The 17742-nt window shown below is 47.4% G+C and overlaps 7 protein-coding genes across 7 annotated transcripts; 2 read left to right on the top strand and 5 right to left on the bottom strand.

The window, feature by feature from the left end:
- Positions 1 to 1927: 1927 nt before the first annotated feature.
- On the bottom strand, positions 1928 to 3967 carry N7537_011962 (flavin monoamine oxidase family protein; the record flags this gene model as incomplete). Its single annotated transcript, XM_056903016.1, has 1 exon — positions 1928 to 3967. The coding sequence occupies one exon, from the start codon at positions 3965 to 3967 to the stop codon at positions 1928 to 1930; it is 2040 nt and encodes a 679-aa protein (XP_056748303.1).
- Positions 3968 to 5288: 1321 nt separating this feature from the next.
- Positions 5289 to 5687, bottom strand: N7537_011961 (uncharacterized protein; the record flags this gene model as incomplete). The annotated part of the gene is made up of 1 exon (XM_056903015.1): positions 5289 to 5687. One exon carries the CDS (start codon positions 5685 to 5687, stop codon positions 5289 to 5291), a length of 399 nt encoding a protein of 132 aa, XP_056748302.1.
- A 548-nt stretch (positions 5688 to 6235) lies between these two features.
- On the bottom strand, positions 6236 to 6803 carry N7537_011960 (copper transporter family protein; the record flags this gene model as incomplete). Its single annotated transcript, XM_056903014.1, has 2 exons — positions 6236 to 6706; positions 6759 to 6803. 2 exons carry the CDS (start codon positions 6801 to 6803, stop codon positions 6236 to 6238), a joined length of 516 nt encoding a protein of 171 aa, XP_056748301.1.
- Positions 6804 to 7217: 414 nt separating this feature from the next.
- On the top strand, positions 7218 to 9173 carry N7537_011959 (ferric reductase family protein; the record flags this gene model as incomplete). Its single annotated transcript, XM_056903013.1, has 1 exon — positions 7218 to 9173. One exon carries the CDS (start codon positions 7218 to 7220, stop codon positions 9171 to 9173), a length of 1956 nt encoding a protein of 651 aa, XP_056748300.1.
- Positions 9174 to 9530: 357 nt separating this feature from the next.
- N7537_011958 (CRAL-TRIO domain-containing protein) lies at positions 9531 to 11268 on the bottom strand (the record flags this gene model as incomplete). Its single annotated transcript, XM_056903012.1, has 4 exons — positions 9531 to 10003; positions 10077 to 10176; positions 10234 to 10275; positions 10327 to 11268. 4 exons carry the CDS (start codon positions 11266 to 11268, stop codon positions 9531 to 9533), a joined length of 1557 nt encoding a protein of 518 aa, XP_056748299.1.
- Positions 11269 to 12574: 1306 nt separating this feature from the next.
- Positions 12575 to 14396, bottom strand: N7537_011957 (uncharacterized protein; the record flags this gene model as incomplete). The annotated part of the gene is made up of 2 exons (XM_056903011.1): positions 12575 to 13930; positions 13998 to 14396. The coding sequence occupies 2 exons, from the start codon at positions 14394 to 14396 to the stop codon at positions 12575 to 12577; spliced, it is 1755 nt and encodes a 584-aa protein (XP_056748298.1).
- Positions 14397 to 14583: 187 nt separating this feature from the next.
- On the top strand, positions 14584 to 16188 carry N7537_011956 (uncharacterized protein; the record flags this gene model as incomplete). The annotated part of the gene is made up of 1 exon (XM_056903010.1): positions 14584 to 16188. One exon carries the CDS (start codon positions 14584 to 14586, stop codon positions 16186 to 16188), a length of 1605 nt encoding a protein of 534 aa, XP_056748297.1.
- Between the last annotated feature and the right edge of the window lie 1554 nt (positions 16189 to 17742).

Raw genomic sequence — 17742 nt, 5'->3', positions numbered from 1 at the left:
AATGCTAATTTAGCCTACTAGAAAGACAAAATATATAAGAACGTTTGAGAACTGATTTCAAATACTAACCACAAGATATATTATTGCTCGACAGGATCACCGGTAAATGCACAATGCATTAACATCTATCTGATAACTAGACACCCCAATCAACGAGACGTTGAAGGCCCGAGACTAAACAGATCCCGCGACTGTCTACGAAAAACGTAAGTCCGATTAACCACAAATTCTCCTGATTTGACCCTCCCATAAAAATAATCCACCATCGCTTCCGCCACTTCATAAATAGCATCCTCATCGGGAAGCTCTCCACTGACGCGAACCGATAAACAGTGAGAGTATCTGTGATGCATGGGTAACTCGTCGATTCTAACTTGTTGGTTCACGACGCGGTACATCATAAGGCGAACCAACTCTAGATCGTTAAGCCTGGCCTCGTCGGGGTCAAAGTACACTGTGACCCAAATAACATGTTTCCCCGATGGACCGTCGGCTACGGGAACGTTGTCTATGCGAGTTCTGAACGCGGTTCGTGTAGACATAGTCTTGGCTGTAGTGAGATAGGTAGATTGGATATTCTTTTTCTGAGTGGTGATATCTAGGTAAGAGAGGTAAGGATGCTTAAATACCCAACTCTGAGACGTGACAATATATATATCTTAATATAGTAGGCTGTTTGAGCCGTTAGTATAAACAAAGATTCTTTTGATAATAACCGCTTTGTCAAGTCTTCTGTACTAATTATGAGAAAGCACTCGACAAAGTGTTCGAATCTTTCTTTCTTAAGCTTCGAAATCAAAGTGCTCGAAGCCTCGGCACCAATAGGTTCATCGAATCGTGGCCAACGATCATGGCTTTTATGAGCTCTTTGTTATCAGATTGGCTGTGGAATATACAAAATTAAGGGCAAAGACCTTTGATCTTCTATTTTGTAGGACCAGTCCGTTAAATTCTTTGTCTACACCCCCTACCCACCATATCAACAAAAGAACTGAATACAGGTCAATGAAAGCCCCATCCAAACCCTAGAAAGCATCTGACCTCAAATGAAACAATCGAAAAAGTCTCACCCGATCAATCTCAATATTCCCGGCCGCGCATTCCGTCTGATAAAAGAGCGCGAGTATCACCGCATCCCTAAGAAAAGCATCAAGATACGAATCCCGAAACCGTGTAAATGCCCAATAATCCCCACGGGCCGGTAACGAAAGACATCCCATAACTCTGTGGTGCATGGGCTCTGGTGTAATCGAGATACTGAAATGGGGTGTTTCCTTAGCGATTCTCGCGTGGATGGTCTCGGCTACGAGACCCATGAACTCCGCATCTGTTTTATGGCGGTTTTCGGGGGTTGCGACGAATACGTTTACCCATACTATGGGTCCGCTAATGTGGCATCTCTCGTCGGTGTAGATGCCGTTGTGGGTGAACATACCTTCTTGTGCCATACTTGATTGTTTGTGGTTAGTTTCTGTATTAGGGTTTGGCGGAGGGAAAGAATTCTTTTGCCGTGGGCCACTTCTAATCAGAAAACACCACCTGGAGGTCGAAATGGGAATTTTATGAGATAAGCTCGTATCGTTATATTAGTTGGGATGTTTTCAAGGCTTTGTTGGGATTAAAGGTCTATGTGCCTGTGATTTCTTTGATACAATAGCTTTATCATCAATTGGATATGAGCTACAAATGGCTTCAATCCTGGATAGCTCAGACAAAGACCTTAGGGGGCTTGTTTTGATTTATAGAAGTCGACTGATCAAACAAGGCGCCTTGTTAATATAGCAAGTATCATGCGGTATATGTTGGTCATGGATATTATAACTTCATTCTCATATATTGACTTGTCATATAACGTTATGCGCAGCAAAATTCTAATAAGTAGCTACTCTAAGTGAAACACTCTCTATACAACACGAACCTTAAACACTCACAGCTTGATCCACCTGCCCATCCAAGTCTCAACAATCTCTTTGGCCTCATCAACCAAACCGAGATCAAGCAACAACTGCGTTGTCCCCCGCACAGCCGAATCCAATGCCGAGAAGATCCAAGCATGGGTATAACTAGTATGCTCCCCAATAAAGATAGTCTTAAATTCCGTCTGATAGTAAGCAGGCAAATACAACTCCTGCTGCCCAACAAGCGGACTAGCCCAGGCACCCGCTTGATGCTGATCAACCTCCCAGCACTGGCGATTGTAAACACCGGTAAACTGCTCGGCAGCAATATCACCATGCACCTCGACCATCGCGCGATGAATTAACGCGACGTGTTCGTCCTCACTCAGCGCAGCCGTCGACCGAGCCGGCGTTCCTGAAACATAAGATGCAAGAATCACACCCGGTCCGGTCGCGTTCATGTTGAAGGAAGGGTAGCAGACGCTTCCAACGCCGGGGATATCGACTGATCCGCATCCGCCGAAGATGGGCTCTTCCAAGTGTTCCCAGAACCGTGTCTTGTAGAGAAGCGACATCTTGCACGAGGGGTCGTAGTTCATGGTCGAGATAGCCCGGCTCAGAAGCGATGAGTATCGGGGTAGATCCCACAGTCTGACTTTACTGAATGGTGTAGCGACGACGGCATAGTCGTATTCCTTTGTTTCCGGCACCATCTGGAACGGATCATCGCGCCATGCAACGGCGACTTTACCGGATGTCTCGTTGTAGACCAACCCTGAGACTGTGCGATTGAGGGTCGTCTTTTCTGCGACGTGGGGGTAAAATGCGCGAGGAAGAGACTCTAGACCCTTGTCGATGGTGCGCCATTTGGTGGCTGCGAAGTAGACGTCGTCATAGAGATCACCCCAGATTGGAGTTGACTCTGTGCCGGCGACGTAGTCGGTTATATTGGCGTCATAGCCCAGCGCGTATTTCAAGTACCCAGCCTCGGACCAGTGGAACATGCCGTCATCAACGGCCTGCTTGTGGGCTTGGTACATGTTGGTTGCGATCTTGCGGATTGTTTCCCGGTTGTTCATTGTAGTGTAGTTTTCGAATGCGGCTTCTGCCTCTGCGACGGCTGTTTCATTGGATGAAGGTGCCGTATAGACTAGCGATGAGTTGGCCGCGACTTGGGCTGCACTGGGGATTAGCCCGTTGGGGAGACGGTTGCCGCCAGAGGCTGCAGGCACGTTGGGGCTATTTTGGATAAAGGGGATGAAGTTGACCTGGAGATCTGGCTTGTCTTTGTTCATCTTGTTGAGGACGCCAGCAAGTTGGAAGACCATGTGATGATCTTGGATTTCAAGCGTCTCATTTGTGTCGGCATAGGTGATACTGACTGGGAATCGCATTGGTCCCATCTCCTGATATTGATACTGGTCGGGAGTGGTGTTGTTGAGATATTTGGTACGAATACGACCACCAACTCGCCCAGATGATTCATAGATGTGCCAGTCATGGATACCAACAGATTCGAGCAGCAGACTCGTCATCAAGCCGGACATTCCACCGCCAAGAATAGCAACAGAGGTATTCTTCGCTTTGGAAACAAATGCTTTGTTATTCTTCTTTGACTTCATGTAAGCCACTCCGTCAAACCACGGTCCCATGGCATCTGCCACATCGGCGATACTCTCTCGCTTCTTAATAGGCGATGATACCATGATGGGCGAAGTGCGGCCTACAAGTCTTGATCCGGAGAAGGCATGCAGACAGTGTGAATGGGGTGCATCAGATGGTGTAGACCAGACGAAGCGCTCTGGGTGCGCTTCGCGTTTCACGAATGTGCTCCCGATCTCATGGTGACTCTGCGTCGGGTCTTGGATCCCGCACTCCCCGTAGACAAGTTGCAGGTGGCCTTCGAACTGTGCATCCAGGAACTCGACGTGGATGTTATGCAAAGAGTCGGCGGTTACACCTCCAGGACTGTGGAACCGTATCACCTCGATGTCTCTTCCCACAACCCCGGCTAGGCTTAGCCCTGATAGACCCAACCCTAAGAGGGTATGTTGTAGATAAACCTTCATCCTTGATCCGGACAGGAGTGATGTGGAAATAAAATATGAGCGTTTGGCGATAGTCCATTTCTCTCCATGCTTTCCAGGTACGTTTTATATGTGCTTCTCTCTCTTGCATCTAGTATCGTCGGATGTTCGGAATACTAGGTCTGGTATCTTGACTCACCAGTATCTTCGAGGCGGGGAAATTCACCGCAATTTTCTTATCTGGCAGTGACATTGTAGCTGGTGAAGATAGCTACGAGGTCTGTAACCGCGATATTAAGAACGGATACTATAGGCTCCCCTGTTGCTCGTCGTCCATATCATCCACGACTCTCAGGCTGTTACGTAAAATCGCTGCATGCTAAGGACCACAAGCCTTCGGTTAGCACCTCAAATCTAGCAAGCTAAAAGCGCGGGGATTGTCGAGTGCAGCTGTCACTGGCTGTTCGTTTCTCTTATCAAGGCGGTTGCTTCCGACGCTATACCTTATCTCGGACCGGTGTGTTGGAGCTAGTCCGGGGTTGGTATATTCTATGTTACTCGCGGGGAAGGAGATTGTTGTAATCATATGGTTTTGATTTGTATCGGAATTCTTGATATTCTTATCAATTGGAAGCGTAATGATCCAGGCAGGTACACCCGTGGACAGGTACGCAGGATAAGAAATCGAGCCAATACGGTTTGGCTGGCTCGGCAAGAGGATCTTGGCACGCCCTTCGTTTGACTGCCTTCTAGAAAGACCGAGATACATACTAAGACTGGAGCTAAAACTTTTATATTGGATAGATACCATGTTGATGGTTATCATCAGCTCTCTCTCATCTATTACTTAGGAATGGATTGTCTTTCCCTGTCTGCTCCCGAAAGCACCCGTTGATACCTTTATGGCCGTTAGTCACTACATAGTTTGACCCTTTGGTTCTGAATAGCGAAATGACGATAAGTCTGCCATCCAATTAGTATCTTTCTCGGATGAGGTCAAGGGTATTTGGTTTTGTTCCCAACGTTCCATGTGCCGTTCTTCGAGAGAGTTGAGTTGCATAATTTTATATTAAATTCCCCATAGGGGAGGAGACAGCGAAGGGCAAAGATAACACGAAGTGGTAATTTTCGTGACAGTATCCATACCTAGATCATGCCCATATATCCGTGGGATAATTCCATGATGGGTCCGTATATGCATCAACGTGTAGATAGCCGAAAGGAGCCGGACCCACCCAGCCACTCCGGGGGAAGGTCGAGCCAGCCCACGTGTTAATGTCTGAATTGGTTTCTACTTTCTACCCTTGTACACATTCCAACTACCTTGATGAACGCAGTGACAACTCAATTCATTGAAGATCAACTAGAATGGAAACCTGGCCAGCAAACTTTCCAACCCGATACAAGCAAGCTCAGCACAGTCGTCGTAAAAGCACTCGGCCAAAATACCTCGAACATCATCCAATCCAGTCTGGATACCAAGACAATCAAACTGGAATTTATAGTCCAGAAAGTAAGATCTAGGTAATCCGCGCATGGTGGGCTGTTGTGGAGCCTCCAATACCATCTCCGGACCAAGTTCATCCATATCACCTAGGAGAGAATCAAGAAGATCGAGTTGGTCGCAGACTTCCCAACAATTCTCCATGGTAAAGCCATCGTGTTGTAGGGTGTGTATGAGGCTCTTTAATGTGGCTGTGAAGTCTTTGTGGGCCTTGTTGAAGCACTGTTCAAGGTCCTGGGCATCTTCGGATGAATTCATATCTAGGGGGAGTTACTCCCAAGGTCCTTCTTATCAGTAGTATAGGCAACTGTTATATCAACAAGTCAAGGACGTAGAGCTTGATGGATCAGTAGGAAATTGTTCTAACAACGGCAGCTACCAAGTGTGGGCGGGATTGAGGCTGTTTAAAACCTCCTAAGCAGCTTTGACAGTCAGATTAAAGAGACAGTGTTTCAAGGCATGGAAAGCAGCAGAAGTCGCAATACTCATTGTTAGGGTGATTTTATTGTCATTTTGTCCTTCAGTCAAACTCTTAGGAAGAAATTCATTGTTCTTATTGCTAGTTACTACAGGTGTCCAAGACCAGCAGCAAAGGGCGAAAATCGCAACATATACAAGACAACAGCACTGAAAGAAATTTTGTATGAAACAATTGAGCAAGATTGAGGGCTTTTACTCAACTTTGTCTCAGACATCGTGTATGTAAATAATGAAATAGTGGATTATAAGCAAATCTAAAATCATGTTGTTTTATGAAAAACCGCTAAAAGAACCAAAAATGTATATACAAAGTTCATGTCAAATCATTAATCACAACATATTGTTGTCTCCTCCAATTTCCGTGTCTCATCCTGCACGTCATCTATTCCCACCGTGACAACCATCCAATCACACAAGAACTTTCCCAGCCCCGCACCAATACAGATGCAAATAATCACATAGACATTGAAGTACATGGCCAACAACATGGTGATATAAGCCCCTGCAAAAGTGACTGCATGAATCACAGACCTCGTCAACTGCTGCAATGGGGTCGCTCGAAACGTCACGGCCGTCCGAGCAGATTCAAATTTCTTGGCAAACGTGCCGTGCGCGGCTTGGCGCTCAAATTGGCGGGTCAGGAAGTTGTCGTATTCCCGACCAATGCGCCGACAGAACTCGACCAGTACAACGAGCAGAATTGTGCCAATGCATGTCGCAGCAAACATGCCATTGTTCTTGATCTGCCATCCGGTGGACAGGAAGCAGGCATCGATGGTGTTAAAATTGAACATCATCTGGTCTTTGGTTAGCGAATCCACTTGAACCTCCAAATCTCTTGGCACTCACCGACACCTTACAGCTGCTCGAGCTGCTGTGGTCCATGCCCTCCATCTTGACTGGTTTTCTGGGTATAAGAGGATGAGGAATTTGAGGAAATGGCGTGTCTAATCTCAGTGCTCCAGGCCGATGGTCTTATAACCTGATGGCCTCTCCCCACCTGCGCTAAGGCGAAGTGGAGAAACCCAGCGATGGCGTGGGAGAAATGTGCTCAAATCGCCGCAAATGCGAAATGGCCACCTTAAGCTTGCAAATGGGGATTCGCGGACTGGCAATTGATAAAACCTCGTGGGCTTCTCTCACAGAATCTCAAACCCTCTTCTACGCCTCGCCATGACCAGATAATCCGACCGAACACAGAATTTTCATCAACTTGAACTGAATCGTCGCTGCACGTCATCAGAACTGGGCTGAAGATTATACTTGGTCTTCAACATCAGTTCACTGCACAGGGCAGTTCAAGACACAATGTCGTCCCCCAAATTGGATGTTCGCCACATCCAGAACATGAGCGCGGCGACAGCATTAGAGCCTCACTGGGGATACCTTGATCGGGCTCTCCCTTGCACCAATGATGCAGGATCGTGCGAGTATCTTGACCTTGTGTACGCATCCCATGACCTGGGAATGCTATATTCAGGTATTCTGTGGTGTGTAATTGGCGCTATTTTGCTCCTCTGGGTCGTCCTGAACCAGTTTAATGCGCCAACGATATCACCAACACTAGTAGCACCACAACTAGCCGGGCTATACAAGGTTCGCCGCTCGGTTGCCTCATTCGCCCGGAGATATCTCCTGCCCGATGCGGCTCGGTTTATCTTTGGACGCACAACACGCCTCCAAGTGCTCACCCTCGCTGTGTTGGCTGGCTACCTCCTCATCTTCAGCTTTGTCGGCATCCTCTACAACACATGGGTCACACCCGTGTCAAAGATGCCCGGTGTATACAATACCCGCAACAGCATAGGCCCGTGGTCAGATCGCATCGGCACCCTGGCCTACGCCCTCACCCCGCTCTCCGTGCTGCTGAGCAGCCGAGAGTCCTTCCTCTCCCTCATTACTGGCTTGCCATACCAGAGCTTCAATTTCCTCCACCGCTGGCTGGGCTACATCATCTTCGTGCAAAGTTCCCTGCACACAATCAGCTGGTGTGTCGTTGAGCTGAGAATGTACCAACCCCAACCCACCGTCGGACTTGAATGGGTCACTCAGACATACATCGTCTGGGGCATCGTCGCCATGATCCTTCTACTCCTCCTCGTCCTTCTGAGCACGCCGTGGGGAATCAGACTCACCGGCTACGAGACCTTCCGCAAACTACACTACATCCTCGCCATGGTCTACATCGGCGCCTGCTGGGCCCACTGGAAACAGCTCAAGTGCTTCATGTGGCCCTCGCTGATTTTCTGGTTCCTCGATCGCGGAGCTCGCCTCGTCCGCACAGCCTTACTACACTACCACCCCGACTACTCCGGTACTCTCGGTCTGGGCTTTAAGCCCGCCGATGCCACCATCACCCGCTTCCCGGACACGGAACACGGTGATGTCATCCGCCTCGATCTGCACAATAACCAGGACCCCTGGTCCATTGGCCAACATTACTATCTGTCCTTCACGAAGTGTAGCATCTGGCAATCCCACCCCTTTACGCCCCTCAACCTGCCCACTGTGTCCAAGGGCACAGTCCAACACTCATATATCCTTCGCGCGAAAAGCGGCGAAACGAAAAAGGTCGCTGACCTCGCTGCTACCAGCATCCCTACAACACCCGTCATCCTGACCGGCGCATATGGCGAGTCCATCACCAGTCACTTGACACCAAGCACCAATATAATTTGCATTGCCGGCGGGACCGGCATCACTTACGTCCTTCCCGTTCTACTAGATCTTGCCCGCCAGCAACCCTCGCCAGACCGAAAGGTCGAGCTCATCTGGGCTGTCCGTCACACGGCGAACACGGAGTGGGTCGCAGCAGAGCTGGATCTCTTGCAGAAAGCGAGGAATACATTGAACCTCGAGATTCGAATCTTCGCTACCCGAGATTCCGGGAGCAAGACGCCCTCGATTGTGAACTCGGATTCCGAAAACTGCAATCTCTCAGTGCCAAAGATTGAAGAGAAGGTTGTGCAGGTCTCGCCTTCTAAGTCTGTTTCTGGGTGCTGTGGATGTGATAAGCCTACTGCTGTTGAGCGGCTCGGTGGTGCTTCGGATGATGTTAATAGACATCCTGATCTTCCGCGGCTGGTTGATGATTTCTTGGCTGAGACGGTGCGCGGTCCTACCAGTGTCTTTGCTAGTGGGCCTGGTGGGATGATTAGTGACCTCCGCGAAATTGTTGCTTCTTGTAACTCTGGTGGGAAGGTCTGGAAGGGAGAGGAGAGATTTGATGTCAGTCTTGTCTGTGATGATCGGTTGGAGTGGTGAATGGGTTTGAGGGCGGACATGTATAAATTGCCCAGGTGGCTGCATTCACGAAGTATATAAGCATCAGGAGTTACGGATTCAATGTACATATCATGATGAATTCTACAGATCATATCTATTAACAAAAGAAATATGCAAGTGTAACACTGTAACTAGGGTCTTACGTTCTGTTCACATCCCTTCAACGCCGTCCGTGGCCATCAGGAACCAGATGCGTCGAAAATTTCTATAATATATTTTGGTACAGCGGAGAACATATGCTTCTGAAGCGGAAAGTGGGTCATAAAGATCCCATCGCAATATGAATATGTATCCATTCCTGCCTGTACATTCTAACAATACCCAAAATAAATATCTCTACTTTGCCTGACCGTTGGTACTATCCCTCCCAAGTCCACCACCAGGCAAAAGCATCCCAGTCCGATCAATAAACGACCGCGCTCGGATATAAGGATCCAACCTCCAATAGTTCACACGGAACTCATCAATCACAGCATTCCGTCGCGACTTAAGCTCCTCCACTTTAGACACCTCTTCCTTCCCATCAGACTGAGAACTGGCAGAGATCCACGCTGCTGTGGCACTGATCATCCGGATGCCGATCATCATGCGGTCGTACATGAGCGAGTCTCGCGTCGCGGTGTCTTTCATAACCGCGTTCTCGTCTTTCACGGGCTCGTCGTATTTATAGCTCCAGCTGTCGTCACCCGAGAACTCTTTGGGGATTTTGTTACGTGGGATAAACTTGTCTAGGTCGGCGACTGACCGTGTGAAATGTACTTTCGATGCGACGACCGGGTCCATCCAGCCGTGGATGAGTTTCCAGATTCCTATTTGGTGGAAGGAAATGTTGTGAATATCTGATGTAGTAAAAATCGAGGATGACCTTGTGGAATGACTTACCAGAGAACATCCAGGGTGCGTTGTGGATTAGCAGTTGTCCAAGAGACTCGGGGTAGTTTGCTTCGAAGCATTTGAGGATGAATTTGACTGGTGGGTATTCCTGTTTTGAAGATTAGTACAAGAGACACCTCCATCTGGCTGCACTGTGCTGCTTTACCATATTGGATAACCCGAATCCTGTCAAATCGAAAACAATCGTCTGTGAGCATGTCAGCATAGGTCAACATCTGAACATTCTGGTCAAGCATACCCCCGTTTCAACTGGAGGAGCTACAATAAGTCGCACCGACTCAATACAATGAACAATATACCGCTCAAGAGCTTCCTCACTCTGAGCACCTGGCTTGTGAATCTTCACTCTAACATAGATAACAGGCCGGCCGTCCCTGTCAAAGCCATGAAGGAAGCTCTTGCCTGTCTTGAGTTGGTTGGTAAAGTCGGCACCTTCCTTCTTCTCCTTTGGGGTAGCTTTGGGATTACGGGATTGCTCGAAAGCATATTCCTCTCCCCGGGGCAGAATCTCGTCGTCAACCTCCATTTCCTTTCTCCATAGGATGTTCGACGCCATCATCGAGAATGCCTTTCCGACATCCCATTTCCTGGCGCGCAGGAACCGGAGCAATAAGCTATCCGGGTTTTCTTGCTTGATCATTTTCAAGATCGCAAAGCACATTTCCTGGGGGGTCATCATAGAGAGGATGTTCTCCATGGATTTGATTTCTGAATCCTGGACGCCTAGCTCTCGGAGCTGCGAGAAAAGGGAAGAGAAGTGTGCCGGGGTAACCTTTCGATTGGCCATTTCTGAAATGATAGTATTCTTGGCATTTTCGTTCATGAGCGCATCTACCTTGTCGAGTGATTTCTGCTCTTTATTGTCCGTGCCATCTTCAGCGGTCGTTTCTCCGTTGGTCTCGCCATTTAATTCCGCCGGTACGGTCCCATTCGAGGTCTCTCCGTTGGAATCTTCCCCCTTCAATGCGCTGATAATAGCCTCTACCGTCGGCTCATTGATCTTGTCCAAAGCAGCAAACAGCTTGCTGGAGGGGCCCTTTGGAATCGGGACCTCGTACACTGCCGACAAGACAGTCGCAACAGAGGTCAAAATGATGATCCAGAATTCAATTACCTTTGCTTCTTGGTCAGGAGTGAGGTGTCCGAGGTGTCCGGATGTCGGTTCAGCAGTGGAAGACATAGTGTAAATGATGGGTATAGTGTAGAGTGGTCTTGAGGAAATCAACTCATATTTTAGTCGCGGACTCACTGGCAATGGGGTCTTGTTCAATTCATCCACTGCTGACGGGTCCACATGAATCGAATGGCTGCCTCGGCCACCCCGGATTCACGGGCGAATTCAAAATTGATACCTCGGTGTTTGAAATCGGTCGATCGTTTATTGAAATATAGGTGCTGGTACCTTTTTAGTTTTGTGGGGGGAGTTGAAACTATCTCCATTAACAGACGCGAACGGACCCTGTGAGGGGGAGCGGGGGAATGATGATCCCCCATATTGCGGAGAAGATCGTCGCTCTGGAGGTTCGGTTCTTCTCAATTTTGGGGTTCGAAGGCGCAGAAACGCGAGATGTTAGCGGATGATTTCTCTATTTTTACTGCTTTTGCATATGGCTCTAATCCAGATTAGGTATTCAGGATGTTGAAAGTGTATAGACACTTTGTGGTACCAAAGGCAGTCCTTCCTTCGCCCTCGGTTATTCCTGGTAAATTCTCATGGAGAATACATCGTCATATGCATTCTAACTCTAGTCTTTGAAATAGAAGCATTGCTTCAAATTATACACAATTTTGCCCACAAATTGGATGACACAAACTAGCACTTTTGCTGGATAGGGTGTCCACTTCCAACCTTCCAGTTTAGGTAGTCTTCAACATATCCACTCAGATTAGAACTACTCAGGGCGCACTAGAAGAGATAGCAATTCCCCGCATTGGTTTAAATTACCTGTGGAAAGTCCTTCCCTTTGCCAAGAGACCGAGGTCCAGCGTAACGTGACTGCGGTCTGGCCCAAAGCCCAACTAGCAGTAGGCTATAGGCTCAACTGTTAAGGCCCAACCCAACATACAAGGGATCTCCGGGGGCTACGGCCGCAAACGTAGCAAACATTTCTCTCCTATACCGTGACCTTAGCGATCTCGGTCACCTAAGTTCTCTCCATTGCTATAATATCTAGGGATGGTAACCCACAATTTAAGACTCAAGTAATTAACTAGAATATCCAAAATTACGAAGAAAATCTCTATTACTTATATAGCTACAACCAATTAGCATGGTTTACATTATTTGGTGCCTATTAAGCCCGAAGACAGGGCCCAAAGCCCAGTCCCATTTGCGGGTTGGGTTAGGCTGGGTTGTGGGCTTGGTGGGCTTTGCGGAGATGTAGTCCAGCGTAACGTGACTGTTGTCTCGTGACCTTCTCATTTGCATATATGTTTTGCTATATATATTTCCCCTCCCCTCTATATACCTCCCTTTGGTGTGATTTCTAATTTCTAATTGACAGGCCCTCGAAGCGGTAATACTCTTCCAGCAGAGGGGCCACAATTGCGTCAAACACCGACTCATCGAAGTAAGGATCTTCAAACCCATCACCTTTACTTCGTGACCAATACAAGCATTCCTTAACAATGTCTCCATAATTCGACCCACTTTCGCCATATACAGTTTGCAGCAGCCTTGTCGCGGTGTTGAGCATAGACATATCCTCCCCAGCCTCTCCATCTTCAGGCCGACGCAGTGTTGATATAGCCTTTCCTAAGGACAATTCTATCAAGACTAGTGCCAGCGGAAATAGCGTTGTATTCCACTGTCGACTAGAGTTTTGGTCATCGTGTCCTCGGTGAGTCGACTCATTTGCGTCTGATTCGGGTACATGCAGACCTGTACGTAAGAGGTATGGACGTTCGTACCGTGAGTGTTGCGATGCCTTCCCACGGAGGAAGAAAATGTCTTTCGTTTCCCAGTGTTGCTGGAGCCAGCTTCCGTGTAGCTCGAGGAGACCGCACGCGAGTTGCGTTGCAAGGTAGATTCTGTCTCGGCGGCTCAACTCCTCTGGGTGTTGGATTGGGGAATCGGGGGTGGATGGAGAGCCAGTAAGGGTTTCTTGTAAAGAGCGGAGATGCATTTCGTCTTGGATGGTGCGAACTAGGTTCAGGTAGTACCCAGCCTCTGTAGTCTTGTTTCCAAATATGTAATCAATAGATTCAGAACTGGAACTCGGCGGTGTAACATTAACTTGATCAAATACAGAGCATAGACCGGCGCTAGATGCACCCACGGTGGTAGGTGTTGACTGAACCCTTTCCACGCATTTTGTTCTTGGTAGTTCGAAACGCACTTTGGATTCTCGACCTAACGATGGAAGTCCTTGGTTGCAGTCTCCGGAGGTGCAGCGCAATTGAACACATTGATCAGTTTGAACTTTGATTTCATGCCAGCGCCTTTTGTCCTTTGTGGATGAACAGTTCTCCGGGGGCGATGCGATCATATAAAAACTGGTGGGTTGGGGTGCAAGGTGTGTGTCATCTCTGCTATCCATGTACTCTCTGTTGAGCTGAAGGGCTACGAAGTGGGCATCTTGAGATAGACATTTTCCGCATTTTTGACCTTTTCCGATAATACCATAGAGAGCCTTTGCATGGGCTCTCTTTTCTCGGTATCGTTTGAGGTTTCTTCTTCGTCTCGCTGGTTGCTTGAGAGATTTTTCGCGAAGTTGGGATTGCTCACTGATCGTTTTCAAGATCTGATTTGTTTTATCGATCTTGTCCAACAGATCTTCGTATATCGCTGCGTTGAAGATTCTCCGGAACTTGAGGGCACTGAGGGGATTTATTGATATTGCCTGCAGGTAGAATAGACGTATTCTCAATGACCTTGTCCTGTGATGGGTATTTCCACGTTTGACTCACGCTGCAGTAATCTCCTGTCTCTAACCCGAGCCTGTGGGAAATATCTTCCAATAAGCGACATAGTGCTCGGACTGTGCCAGTAAAGGGGACATAGTCCCGGTCAAGCTTCTGTATCAGTCGATTTTGGAACTCTGGGTCTTCCCACCCAACACCTGTGGGATTCTTGATCAAGTCGGACTTTTGATCATGGTCGTCAACCACACCCTCCAAAGAATGCTCCAAAGTATTAACCATTATGGCATACTGGGCACTAAGTCCACTCGAAAAGTCTTCCAGCTGCCATTTATATCGTCGGAAGGCCTTCATCTTTTCAAGTCCCCTTGCATAGTTATCCAACTGGTTCACAACCAAGGGGAGGATGGCCAAAGCGACACCTGTTGCCTCTATTCCTGTGACCATGACCGAGTGATAGTATGAGAAGAATCCAGAGAGGTGTAAAACAAAAGCACAAGATGCAGGTGGTGAGATTGTACTTGATATGTTCTACCCCGCAGCGCCTCAGCCTCACATTCATTCTACACGCTTCTCTAAATCTCTAATCTTCTTATGTTCAACTTTCACGACTTTCACGTCAAATACATACGCCATGGCCACAAATATTGGAACTTCGTTAAATGAGTGTCTGAAAGAGTTCATAGAATTGACCAACTCAGGCGCTGTAACGCGATACAACAATGAAGTATCTGAACACCGCTGGTTGGACGAGCTTGGACGACTTCGAATATGGGCAGGAAATATTGGGGCTCACCTGACTGGACAATCTTCGCTGGATTATCGGCTTCGAGATGCCTCCCACCTGAAGAACGAAACAGTCAAGCTTTTGCAGCGACTGCTGAGGCTACTTCGAGACCTAGCTGATGTCATGAAAGATGAAGACCAAGTTGAAGATGAAACCGATAAGCTTTTCTTCGAAGACAGCGAGCTGGAACTTGGGGGAGACAATGATATGACAGACGTTCAGATGCTTTTTCAAAGCTTGCGAAACACTATCAACCTCCTATTCCAAATATCAATGTCCATTCGTCGACCTGCCGACCACGATCGTCTTCTCGGCGTGGAAGTCAAAGATGGATCATATTTCGAACCATGGGCCCAGCAACACATTTCCCACAAATTTCCAAACGCTCCGGATTCTATAATTTCTCGCCTCAGCGCTGCGATGGCAAGGCAAAAAGCAGTTTTGAAATATTTCGAGAGACATCGAGCAAAGCTTGGCAAGGGTTTATCTGATGATGGAGATATAGGTACCCAGCTATCAGAAACAGTGGCTACGGAGATGGTCTTAGCAGAAGACCATCTCCAGTTCCTTGAAACAAACTCCACCTCTGACATTTCCCAAACTTCATATGCTCCCAGCATGTTCACGTCGAATGAATCTCTCTCTGTTCCCAATCCACCAAAGGAATCTGCCGATGAAAACCCGTTTGAATGTCCATACTGTTGTCTTGTTATCAAAATCAAAGGCAATAAAGAGTGGGCTCGTCACGTCTTTCGAGACTTGATGCCATATGTCTGCATATCCGCAGAGTGCAGTACCCCATCGAAACTATATGAAAGTCGTCGACAGTGGTATGACCATATGCTTGAGTCACACTCTACTTTGGCGAATCTGCAGAGTGGTTCCAACTGCCCTCTTTGCCAAGTTCCACTTCATCCACCAGTCACTTTTGATCGACATGTTGGACATCACATGGAACAGCTGGCGCTGTTTGTTCTTCCACGCGCAACTCCAGGCGAAGAAGCTTCTTCTGTAACAGCATCCAATGGTGCATCTTTGGCAGCTTTCAGAGATGAAAGCACACTAAGTACTGATAGGATTAGGGGACTGTCTCTAATGATAGATGGGACCAATCTTGATGATGAATTTTCATACGTACAAGATTTGCCGTTGAGCATAAACCATTCGCCTCCTGATTATATGGCCCCGGGGCCTCCACCATCGTTCTTTGGACAAACTGAGGAGACTCCGGGTACATCCAGTCCCTTGCCTTATGGAGCTGTAACTTGGGAGACCAATGCAGAGCATTCTGCTGTCACGTCGAATGAAATTCACAGTGATGGCATGTCAGGCAATGCCCCCGACAGCCGGCAGGCTAAAGAGCTTACTGGGACTCTATTTGATGCGAAAAATCATACCAACTATTTGGAAGGGGGATCGTCATCCCATGATGGAAAGAAGAAGTCCGAGTAAGTTCTCTAACAATATATGCGTTGATAGAATTGCGCCGGCTTTGGGCACACTTATCTAATTATATCTCATGAGTTAATTAGTCATAGTCCGAATTACTACCAATGCCGTTGGAAAGGTTGCAACTGGAAAAATTCTGAGTTCTCAGGGAAAGAGCTTTTTCGTCACATTAAGACTCAGCACGTTGCCCCCCAAAGGGACAAAGCAACCATCAAGCAAATGCCTTGTCATGACAAGCTCAACGAATATCATATGCTACCACATGGGGAGCCAAAATCGACCGACATCGAACGAGTCAGATCCCAACCATCTAATTGATATTGAGGTACCGTCTTTTGGTGGTGATATGAATTCTGTGTCACCAAAAGGCAAACGAGAGTGAAGTGAAAGAGACATTTTGTGGGGCTCCCACTGAACTAAGAGTTTTGGCAATGGAAATTCTGAGCTCCCGGCCGTACAAATTTCTAGAGGATCCGATGTTAAAAATGGAAGCCACTGCTTTTCCGGTGGATAGGTCGTTCTCCCAGGAACACGATGGAGGTTGGAAATAAGCCTCGTCGATCTGAAGACCTTGAGAGCAGAGATTCGAGGAGTGCGCACACTACTACATCCTCATTCTGTGATCGTTTTCAAAGAAGGTTCGAATTACGCCGTCAAAACACAATAACCTTGAGTGAAACTTTTGCCTATCTATGGATATGATGCCGACGCGGAGCAGTCCTGGGGGATTCTGGGGCAGATCAACGCGGGATTTCCATCTTATATTCCAAACGTTCTAGGTAAACTAGTTCCACGTAAGAAGATTTCCATCTCGAAACTTCTTGCCCGTGCTGAATGAGGCAACATTTACCCTTGTTATTAAAAGCATGGCAATTTCGTGAACGGAGGCGAGAAGGTTCTTGTTGGGGTGTCTCTGCCTAACCGTCTGTCAGGGCCTTCTTCCGTGCTAGAAAACTTTTCTCTTATTTCCATAGCTGTATAAGAAATATTTTCTCCTATGAGCTTTGCTATCAATTGTTTATTGTACACAGGGTGTTCTCGAGCATTTTATGAAATTCCTAAGTATTCCAGTTAGCGTTAGCCAAGGAATGCTGAATACTTTACGAAGTATTACGGTAGTTATATTAGGATTAGTATGTCAATGTGGTAATTAATCACATTTATTCTACTAATAGAAGATTTACTTATGACTTTGGGTGTCTTGCTATATAGTTACGGTCTTTTGTTCTGGCTAGAAAGTGAGAGAGAATACTGATAAGGACACCACTAAAACACTAACTATAAGGGCACCGCGAGGAAGGGCGAGAATATGGCGAAAATATAACCAAAATATGGTAAACATTCTACGAAGACATGACGAAAATACAGCGAGGACACTACAAGAACACCACGAGCTCACCGCGAGAATAGGACGAAGATACGAAGAAGACACGATGAGAATACTAGGGCACCGACAGCACACTATTACGTAGAACCACTAATAGAAAACCAAAAGGAAGAAGTCTTGGGACATAAATAGACGGGGTCTCTAATAACATGCTAAAACAACCAAATCCG

This window comes from Penicillium hordei, assembly GCF_028827395.1.
Source record: "Penicillium hordei strain IBT 12815 chromosome Unknown utg000006l_segment0_segment0, whole genome shotgun sequence".
NCBI classification, from domain to species: domain Eukaryota; kingdom Fungi; phylum Ascomycota; class Eurotiomycetes; order Eurotiales; family Aspergillaceae; genus Penicillium; species Penicillium hordei.
Note: the sequence above shows the minus strand (reverse complement) of the source record. Positions and strands in the feature narration are given on the sequence as shown.